Here is an 11,123-nt window from a genome sequence, read left to right as displayed (position 1 = left end):
CACGATTGAGAAATAATCAAATACTTTTTATTAAAGATAAAGCAATAGTCGTTTCATTTTTTTATGGGATCACCATGATTTTGTGGGATAAAATTGATTCTTGATGTTCTCGAAAGACAGTAATTACCACATAAAAATTGAATGAATATATTAATTGTTAATAAAACCGGGGTAAAAAAAATACATTAATTAGTAACAAACATTATAAACTACTGAAAAAAAGTAACATTCCAGAAAGTATGAACAGCATCAAGCAACGATAATATCAAGTCTACAAAACATGTGAAACAATGAACTTGATGCCAACAAACCCTATCATTAACTCTTCGTAATTGAGTGTCAGCTTCGACTAGTTTATATATCCCCCACTTGAATCCATACACACCCTCCATGATGAGAACAGAACATTCACAAATTTGGACTGACACTCAGCTAAGACCAGACAAATTTCAGGTCCTAGAAAATTCAAAGGAGAAACGAAGCAGTTAATCCTCCACGAAAAAATAACAACAATGCCTTATCTCAACCTTGACTAATTTCCTTCTATTTCACCTTGCATACATCTTCTGCAGTCTTGCTAATTTTTTTTGTCAAATCATCAACCTGTAAGAAGGAAATATAAGAAACCAAACTACCAAAGCTACGGAACACGGTAATCTATTCAGTTGCAATAAGCATATATAAGTTACTTCTTTCTCCAGTCTTTTTATGTCATCTTTGGGGAGACTTGAATACAACTTCTTTATTGCATCCATTGCCTGTAAAATTAACAACTTTAATCAGAGTCTGCAGAAAATTATGGTATGCTGGGAAAAAATAATAATGACCACAGGACCACCCTTTTTAATTTGAAAATATAAAGATAACCCGAACCATTGGCCAGGCTCTCCTGTATTGCATTTTTTGAAATTTCGAAATATTTTATATGCTCTAATGATTAAAAAATGCATTTTAGAACAGGACATAAGCAGCTACTTCTTCAAGGGTGAATGGAGTGAAAGGAAAAACACCAATTCCATATTTGAAAACTCATAAGAATGCTTAAGCATAAAAGATAGTGTTAATCAATGCCTGACCAAAAATAATTCAAGTTGGTGATAATAATCAGAGCGAGGGAGAATTTCATTCTTTCCACAACTACACTATTCTTATTCCCTTTACTTAAATTGCTAAATGGAAAACCTTACAAAAAAAGTTAGGGAAAACCTAGGCCACACCAAACCTTTTGCTGGGCTCTTCTAATACTTTGACTAGCATCTTCACATGATTTAGCAACCAGCTTAGTCATAGCCTGAAATAAATGTCAAAAAAAGGATATACCGGCATGATATATGAAAAGAGGTGTTTAAAGGATAAACAATGATTAAATGGAGTGTAATGAGTTTACCTGAATATGCTCTTTGGTCAATCTGGTCATTTTCATGGTGAAGAAGCAGTAAATTAGTTGATTAATATTGAGCTTGAAAGTCAAGTTGTTAAATAGCTACTATATCAGACCAAATTCACTCAGACAGGCATGTAACTGAATGTCAATAGCATGTGTGCTTACGGCAGAATAACAGCAATCAATCTTTCACCATCTGATTTAGGATTTAACCCCAATGGAGATGAAACAATATGGCATTCTCTAATTGTTTAAGTGTCTGCAGAAGTAAGGCATATCAAATGCAAAAGTAATACTAGTTTAGTACTAAGCAATCTACAAGTAAGTAATAACAAACTGCAACTCCTAAGGTAAAGTACCGCTGCAAGGTTTTTTGATCTAAGACAAAAACAACAACAAGCCAATTCAAAGGCATCTTCAAACCACTTGTTTCAACAATGATATGATCGAGCATTCCTGTAGAGACATGCCCATCATTATTGCGCTCGATCAATAACTATCAAGAGACACAGATGATCTATAAACAATTGTGACACGCATGAATATACCTGGGGATGCCCTTCCTGTACGTAGCTTGCTCAGATGGAATTGCCAATGCAGCCATTGCAGCCTCCATCTGCGAGACAGCATTTGCCTTAATAGTAGGGCCAACGTTTGGTGGAACTTCAATTGTACCGACACCCCCTTCATCCTCCAAAACGTATAAACCAATGACCATTGAAATCAAGTAACATTTATAATGCATAATAATAGTTAGACATTAAAAGTTCTGCACACTACAGTAATTCAACAAAGAAAATTGTTCAGGCAAGCTATCAAGTATCAACATGTTTCAATCAGAAAAATCCCATATCAACTTTAAAATCTAACAGCTTGATACTTGGAGTTAGCTGATTGCAATTTCCAATCAGTAAAGAGAATTGCATGCCTCATAGATTTGTACTTACAATCATAAAACTTTACAAACATTTATTACTTAAACATTTCATTTTCACAGGCTGCAAACTCAATTCAATAAGCAAATTCCACCAACAACCCTAGAAAACTAAAATGCATCCAATTCTTGAAAAGATGCTGGGAAATTCAAGAAACTATCCCAAATTTCTCTTAGAGTGTATTTGGATAAGGAAATTTTAAATTCTGAAAAATTTTAAATTCTAAGAATTTCAAATACTTCAATTGAAATTCTTTTATTTTCAAAATTTTATGTTTAGATAAAAAAAATTAAAATTGTGAGGGTGAAAGAAAATGAATATAAAGAGAAGAGAAAGTATGATTGGTGTGTTTCCAAAGAGAAGAATATTGATGTGGCATGAGGAGTCACAAGGGAACCCGGACACAGTGTCGTATACCACTACCCCCGATCAAAGCATTTAGTCAACGACGCAAGGCATGGTCCAAGCCCTCCGTGTCGATGAGCAACTTCGCCGCGTCATGGGTAGCGATGACTGCTCCCCTGACGGGTGCAGTTCTACGTGCCCCTTATGCCCACACCCGATCAATGCTCCACGAGCTCATATGGTGTTTCTTAAAGAAGAGGATCATCGACATGAGAGAAGAGTTGTGAGTTCGAGAATGAGATTTCGAGAACTTTCAGTGAAAGAGAGGATGAAAATTATAAAAAAATACGTGAATGTTTTGGGAGATTCTATCGAGAAGAGAATTTCAATTTCTCACATTTTAGAAAGAAATTAAAATTCCACATTTTTAGTTATTTAAAATTCTTTTAAAATTTCAAAAATTTAAATTCTTTATAAAAAAATATCCAAACAATGAATTTTATATTACTGGAATTTAAATTCTCTGATAAATTACTTTCTTCAGTTAAAATTCTCTATCCAAACACGCTCTTAGTCTTCGTCTTTAGAACTTTATTCAGTTTTTCAGAAATATTTCTCAATTAAATGCACCCTAGAATTTTTGTTTGGTGCTTGAAATTTAGGCTTAATTCCCATAAAAAACAAAGTAGCTCCAACAATCACAAAAATAAACCATATTTCCGATGGTCAAAATCCGTCAAAAATGTTAAAACTCTGTCGCTAGTTGAAAATTTCCATCGCCAAAATAGTCGTAGGAAATTTTAACAAATGGATTTTTTGTGTCTGTCAAAAATAATACGTGAGAAATTTCTGTCAGAAATTTTCGACAGATACTGTCCGTCGAAAATCTGCCACGGACTATTTCCGATGGATTTTTCCCATGAAAACTTTTGACAAAAAAATCCATAAAAAATTTCCCATAGATTATGTCTGACGGATTTTTCCTGGAAAGTTTCCATGGAAAATCTGTCGGAAAATATTATTTTGTAGATAATTTAATATTTCAATTGATTCTATTTTTTTATCATTTATGAATGATGATTTAGTGATTATTTTATTTATTTTTATTATTTACTGTAAAAATTTGAATTGATACATATTTATAATTAAGAAAATAGTGAAATTGACAAGTGCAAAACATAGACTAAAATAAATCATTAAGTTAAATTTAAAACAAATATAAAAGAAAAACACAATGTAATATGTCAATGGTGATTGTCAATAGTAATTTTGTGTTGCTAACTCAGTAATCAAAATAAACATCAATACCAATCGTTGGATTAAATGGGCCTAGTACGACACAACTCAAAAATATGTAAGGTTTAGTCATACATATTTGTGGGGAAAGATTGTAAGGGATAACAATGATTGACCAACAAGAATAAGGTCAAGAGGATGCTTGAATGTATGGGTTAAATCCATCTATGTATAAATCGAGTCGAACATTTCGTGGATCAATATCAAAATTTGCATCATTGTTACAATACAACATGCAACCATCCTCACAACAGTCAATCCTCTTAGCCTCGAATCCCAACTTCGATACTAAGCTCTTCGCATCATGAATTTTTTTTGGCAAACCATCCTTTATAGGTGTTGCATCTAAAAACATTTTTGAAATAAACTCTAAGCACTAGTTGAAAATATTCCAATTGGACTTGCAAGCTAAAAGTTTTGTGGATATTGATAATTTTGAGTTTGTTGTCCTTTCGTACAATGGTTCATTGGCCTCCACTAATAAATTATAAAATCTTTGCGTGTCTTCATTTGGAGGTTCTTTCATATTATTTGAGTTTTGAGCTTCAAATGTATGAGGTTGCCTTATTATAGCATCACAAACCATGTCTTGCATTAACATAAATTATTCATCATCTTGAGCCACATCACTTGTTGAAGCATCCATGTATCTATTGCCCTCATTCAAATCCACATGCAGCATGTCTTTACCATGATTAGTCCAAATCCAATAAATAGGCTTGAACCCATTTTTGTAAAGGTGAACCTTTAGAACCCTACCCTCCAAAATCCTAATACAATTACATTTAATACAAGGACATTTGATCTCCCATTATTGTGATGACCACTATAACATCTATCCACATACAACCACGATTCCAAGGAATATTGTTCATATTCTGTATATTTATTAAAAAATAGGAATATTCATGTTTAGTCACACATAATCTTAGCGTGATCTCTATTATTAGTAGAAAGAATTATGATAATACCTTAGGTAAAACAAATGACACACATATAATGTTTCAGTTTCTAAATGAACAAATTATGGAATATAAATAACATTACCACAATCACAAATATACTTAACAACACATTTAAAATACAAAATTTCAAGTAAATAGAATACAAAAGCCTCAACTAATTAACCTGAATAATGTAGTGTGAGTAAAAAACTGATCACCCAACACAATCTCAACTATCAAGCTGATAGTAAGAGACAAATAAAAAAATTTAAAAGTCATTATCTATATATTTAAAAAATACATATAAAGTATAATGATAATGGATAATAAATGTTTATTTTTTCCAAATTAGAGACACGAACTCATTGGAGACTAATCACATTAAGAGTACGTGTTTTTTCTAACTACTGAAAGAAAATTTTGTATGAAAAAAATTATAATTTTAAATATATAATAATGTTTTAAATGTATAAAAACCATCTTAAATATTTTTGTCATTTATAAAATATACTTAGTTCTTTGCCAATTTTTTCCTAAATATGAAAATTGTATTTTTGAAAATAAAAATTCTGCAAACTAACTTTTTTCTCTAAATTTTATTATAACGGAGTTTTTATTTTAAATTATAATATTCATATACTAAATAAAATTTGAAAATAATATTTAAAATGATTATAATAATTTTAAAATGTATAAATTATCATTTTTTATTTTTTAGATTATTATATTAGTTATCTCCTAATAGTAAATATATGTATTTTTTTCTTTTCACATTTATTGAATAAATAGTCTTATGTTTAGGTACATACACAAATATATTTGTTCATATTACTAATTACTAATTTTTGCCCGAAATATATTTAAAATGTTACAAAACAAAAGACTTGTGGTGTTGAGCATAGTTATCAATCAATCACACACATGATTATCAAGTCGTAAATCACCAATCTAATTTTTAAACTGTGAATCATAATTTGTATCGAGACAATAAAAAATAACTTTAAATATATCATAGTATTCAATTTAATATTTTTATACTACAAATAGATAAAACTTAACCACAAACTTCTCTGTCTCTTTCTCACTAGGTTTGAAATAGTTCGAGGGTGTCCACAATCATTTTTCTACATAGAAACTGCTGATATACACCAATTTGTGTTCTAAAAGAACTATTTTAATAATTTACAACTATAGAACAAATATGTTAAAATACCACTAACTCTTTACCACAAACAAGTGGAGTACACAAATTTTTTTAGTGAATGAGTGAAAGAAAGAAGATGCATCGTTAATGGAGGGTGAAGAATGATTTTAGCAAAACCAAATAATCTTGATAAACCATACAAGATTGAGGGGTGAAAAAAGCCCTTCCCCATGCTCTCAGCCTCACCATTATTCAATGGGAGTGGAATGGTTACAGTGGGTGTTAAGATCTTTTCTTATAAAGAATAAAACAGAAGAAAAGGGGAAACAATACACAAACTCTTCACGCACGAAACCATCAGTTGTTCAGAAACCCAAAAGTGAATTCAGTAATAGTGCATTTGATTGTTTTGAAAAGAAACAGATAGAAAGAGGGAAAAGATATATACAAACAAAGAGAGAGAAAGAAAGAAAGAAAAACCTTTCTGGACGACAACCAACGTAAGCATAAGGAGAAGGCTGTGAACGAACGAACGTTGGAATGGAAAGGAAGCGACTTTGTGCAGCCGAAATGGATGCCACACAGTGACTTTGTCATCATGAACGACAATGGAAGAGGCCATGACGGCGACTTTGACTTCACCAATTGGGTATCTGTGAAGGTCTTCTGGTGTGGTATCCGTCAATGGCACAAATAGGGGAAGAGGGGGAGAAGAGGCTAATTGGCCTCAGGGGGTTTCATTTACAAACTTATTCCCTAACTGCATCTGTTTTGAAATTATTCTGGAGGGAGTCTCTTCCTACAAGCATTTCAGGAGCAAAATACCTGCATGGATGACACATGTACGTATTTTGCAGTGGTTACATGTACGTATTTTGCAATGGTTTCGCCAATGGTTCAAGCAAGAAGTGGTTTCGCCAATGGTCCAAGCGAAACAACCAAGAAGTAGTTTCGCCAATGGTACAAGCGAAACAACCTAAGAGTTTTGTTGAAATATAAACTTGATTTGGGCCTAAATTAATTATTTGGTTCCTTGGACTTAATTATTTTGGGTTTAAGTAATTATGGGTCATGTTTCTAGAGAATTCTTGTAGTGTTTGGAGTGTCTAGATATTTCTTATGGTTTTAATATTCTCTAGAATACTCTTTCGATCTCTAGAGTTGAGAACTCTCTAGAATTAGTATGTCTAGAGTTCTCCTTAGAGTAGTATAAATAGAGATGTAATCCTACACATTTGTATCAAGCAAAAATACAAAGTTCTCTCCTCCATAAAGAATTCTCCTTCCTATCAAGTTTCTATTCAAAGTCTCCAATATTCCTAAACACTTTTCCTAAACATAAAAGCCTTATTTACACCAGGTTTAGTATTTTGCAGTGATTTCGCGAATGATACAAGCAAAATAAAAGTGATTTTGCCAATGGTACAAGCGAAACAACCTAAGGACTGTCATTGGTACTGGGCGAAATAGGTGCAACTATGACATAGGGGTCTTTAGTTGAATGTGGGGTTACGTCCTAGATACTGAGAGTAGAAGTGATAAGCAAATAGGGAGCGGTACTGCACGAGTGGAACAGACGGGTCTAAACCAAAAATTAATTAAAATATAGAACTAAGATGATTAATTAAACTTATTTATAATTTATGAGAAAATCGGACTGGTAAAAATCTCGTGTCATGCACATTTTTTGAAGTATGCATGAGTTTGTAAATTTGTGAAATATAAATTTAAAACATTCACGAAAATTTTATATTGAGAATTAAAAATATAAAAATAAAATAGATTCAAAACTTTGATTTTAGAAAATCTTACAAAGTTGCTTAATTAATAAAATATCAATGTAATAATAATTTATAAATATTTTATACTGAATGTTGATTATACAATTTAGGAATTAATTAAAAATAATAAAAATTTCATTTTAATACTAACATGTATTTGTTTATCATATTTAATATTATTAAAAAGATAAATTTTAATTAAATAACCAAAGAAAGTAAAAATTGAGTTTATTTGATAATTATTCAAAAAGAATTTGAAAGTATTATTTGTATCTAATGCATTTTTTTAAGTTTAATTTTTTTCCTGTAATTTCTAATTTTATCCCTTATAATTCCTATACTTAAGTAAATATTTTAATTCCTGAAATTTAATAAATAAATTTTTTATCAGTGAACTTTACATCTTAATTATAAAAAATGTCTATCTTTAAAATCATTTAACTAAAAAATTAAGATAAATTTAAAAATTATAGAAATTAAATGGATAATTAATTTTTGTAAAAAGTGTGTTATAAAATAAAAATATATACCTAATTATATTATTTAAAATAGTATAAGTTTACATTTGTAGTGTCGAATTTGATTGGTGTAAGAATATATGAACCGGGAATAGTACACATTATCAGAAAGGGGCCAGGTTTGCTACAGCGTGAATGAATAGTGTAATATCTCAAATAAAATCATTCTAATTAACCAATGATGATTTTTTGTCTGCCAACCTAGCAAGTGATTATCATCTAATTAACTATATTAAAGAAAGATTTATTCACTGGCGAAATTAAAAATATAATAGTAAGAAAAAAACGAGAAGGAGGAAAACAAAAAGTGAGGAGAAAGGTAGTAAGGGAGAAAGAAAAGAGGTTGGAGAAGGCGAAAGGCAAAGAAGGAGATTTCAAAACTCGTGAAAAACTATAGAGAGGGCTTTTCATCGTTCTCTCTCTATATGCCAGCTGTCACATGTTTCTAGGACGTAACCCCACCTTCAGCGAAAGACCCCTATGTCATAGCTGCACCTATTTCGCTGATAGGAATGGCGAGTCCTTAAATAGACTATTTCACTTGTACCATTGGCGAAACCACTTCTGTTTTGCCAGTACACATCGCGAAATACATACACATGTCATCCATGCAGATATTTCACTCCTAGCAATGGTGGAATGCTTGTAGAGAGAGATCCCTCGAGAATAAATTTCAGAATAGACCAATTTAGAAAATAAGTTTGTAAATGAAACCCCCTAGCGTCAATTAACCGGGGAGAAGAACGCGAAAAAATCAAGTGATTCAAACAGCGACTGTTGTCGTTTTATGTTTTGGGAAATTTTGGTTTCCAACAGATCCTCATTCCATTGGTATAATCCATCAGAATTGTGAACTTTCCGATGGAATAATTGACCATATGTAAGATCCATCATTCTTTTGAAAATTTTGGACATAAATTTTTCCTTCAATAAATTTTGTAAGAAAATTCAAAATTTCCAATGGAACTTTTTCCGTGAGAAAAAGTCCATCGGAAATAAATATTTTTATTGTTGTGAATGCCCATTCACAACAAATAAATCAAAATCAGAACACATAAAAATGGATAAAAAAAATAATTGAAAGGAATAGAGCATGGTTATTACTCAATGAACAAAACTTAGGTGCAATCAAAATTAAATACCACCTCCTTATTCATTGTTGACTTTTTAAATGTTCTTAGAATATGGATTCGACTTTTATTAGTGTATGTAAATGTATAACTGTGAAAACAATTTTGTATATTAATTGTAAGGCTTGTTAGCTTTTGCTAACATCACCCATTGAGTGATAAATAACTATTGTAAGGGTTGTTAGCTTTTGCTAACAACACCCATCTAGTGTTAGTTAGTAATTTAAGGAGTGTAAGGACTTTTCTATTTGCATCTCAATAGGATTAGTTAGTTAGAAGTCAGTTAGGATTAGTTAGAATCAGTTATGGTTAGTTCAACTATGTAGAGGTCTATAAATACCTCAATTATAACTAACTCCAACTAACTTTTCATATCAATAATATTAGATTTTTTTTCTTCTTCTTTTTCTCTTCTATTCTCTCTCAGTTAATCGAAAATGGTATCTAGAGCCATTTTTCCGTAATCATTGTGTTTTTGCAAGGTCATGTTGAGTGCTTTCATGGTTTCCAATCCTTTAAACCTCATTTCTCAGTCATTTCCTCTCTATTGTAGAGAAGCTTGATGATTCAAATTATCTTCACTAACAACAACATGTCGAACCAGTGATCAAATCACACAAGTTGCAACGATTTGTTGTTAATTTGATTGTTCCACCTTGTTTTCTAACCGAGGATGATTGCATTGCTGATCGTGTCAACCTAGAGTATGAAACCTGAGAAGTTCAAGACCAAACACTTCTTGTTTGGTTGCAGTTTACACTTTTGAAGTCCGTGTTGTCAAGAGTGCTAGGTTCCAATCATTCGTATTAGGTTTGGGACAAAATCCATGAATACTTTAGTCTTCATACTAAATCTCGTGCACAACAACTTCGCATTATGATGTGCGCAATCACCCTTAATGGAAAGTCGATTGATGAATACTTGCACAAGATCAAAGGATACATTGATGAGATGGCTAGCATGGGTGTTCTTGTTCGTCATGAGGAGCATGTTGATGCATTCCTCAAAGGATTACCATTTGATTATGCGCCGGTGATTTCTGCCATCGAGAGTAAGAAGTGCACTCCATCAATTGGAAAAATTGAAGCTCTACTCTAAGGTCATGAGACTAGGCTCACACGATATAATCGAGATGCTCAAATAATCAGTTTTGCATCATTAAACTACGCTCAATGTTACGTGCAACCAAACATTTACAAAAATAGTCACTCTGGCGGTTCTCAAGGCTCATATGGCCATGGAGGTGGTCACAGTGCCTTTTCTAATTGATATCTAGGACATGGTGGCAATGGTTCCGGCAGACGTCATGGAGGTGGAAGGTTTGCTAATTTTTAGTGCCAAATATGTCTTAATTATGGGTGCACGGCTAATGTTTGTCATTTTAGCACTAATCAATTTTTAGCCACATGAGTCCTTAAATTTTTTTTATCCTACCATGCTATAACCTATCCCTTGTTCTACTGGTTCAACTAGAAACTCCAACACATGGGTTAATCCCAATGCTAAGTCCATTGTTCCTGGACTTAGTCAACCCATTACCATTCTCACAAACTCATCCTCTCATGGTAATGGTGCACCTGGCTCCACATGGATACCAGATTCTGGAGCCAATTTTCATGTTACTGGTGATTCTCAAAACATTAAAC

General features: G+C 32.1%; 1 protein-coding gene across 2 annotated transcripts; it reads right to left on the bottom strand.

The window, feature by feature from the left end:
* Positions 1-296: 296 nt before the first annotated feature.
* On the bottom strand, positions 297-5,384 carry LOC100783400 (ribosome-recycling factor). 2 transcript variants are annotated; one of them, XM_026125668.2, is made up of 6 exons: positions 1,933-5,384; positions 1,744-1,840; positions 1,388-1,643; positions 1,223-1,291; positions 690-758; positions 297-603 (listed from the first exon to the last, which is right to left on the bottom strand). In XM_026125668.2, exons 3-6 carry the CDS (start codon positions 1,421-1,423, stop codon positions 544-546), a joined length of 234 nt encoding a protein of 77 aa, XP_025981453.1. In that variant the 5' UTR covers positions 1,424-1,643; positions 1,744-1,840; positions 1,933-5,384; the 3' UTR covers positions 297-543. The 2 variants fall into 2 exon arrangements, with proteins under 2 accessions (XP_025981453.1, XP_040865609.1); XM_041009675.1 differs by lacking the exon at positions 1,744-1,840.
* Between the last annotated feature and the right edge of the window lie 5,739 nt (positions 5,385-11,123).

The sequence above is a fragment of the Glycine max genome, chromosome 15 (genome assembly GCF_000004515.6).
Source record: "Glycine max cultivar Williams 82 chromosome 15, Glycine_max_v4.0, whole genome shotgun sequence".
In the NCBI taxonomy this organism is placed as follows: Eukaryota; Viridiplantae; Streptophyta; class Magnoliopsida; order Fabales; family Fabaceae; genus Glycine; species Glycine max.
The sequence above is the reverse complement of the archived record's forward strand: the minus strand, read 5'-3'. Positions and strand labels throughout refer to the sequence as shown.

Coding starts and splice junctions, on each gene's coding strand:
- LOC100783400 (XM_026125668.2), bottom strand. CDS start 1,423: ATGAAAATGACCAGATTGACCAAAGAGCATATTCAG. Junction 759..1,222: donor TTAGAAGAGCCCAGCAAAAG/GTTTGGTGTGGC, acceptor TTAATTTTACAG/GCAATGGATGCAATAAAGAA. Junction 604..689: donor TAAAAAGACTGGAGAAAGAA/GTAACTTATATA, acceptor TCCTTCTTACAG/GTTGATGATTTGACAAAAAA.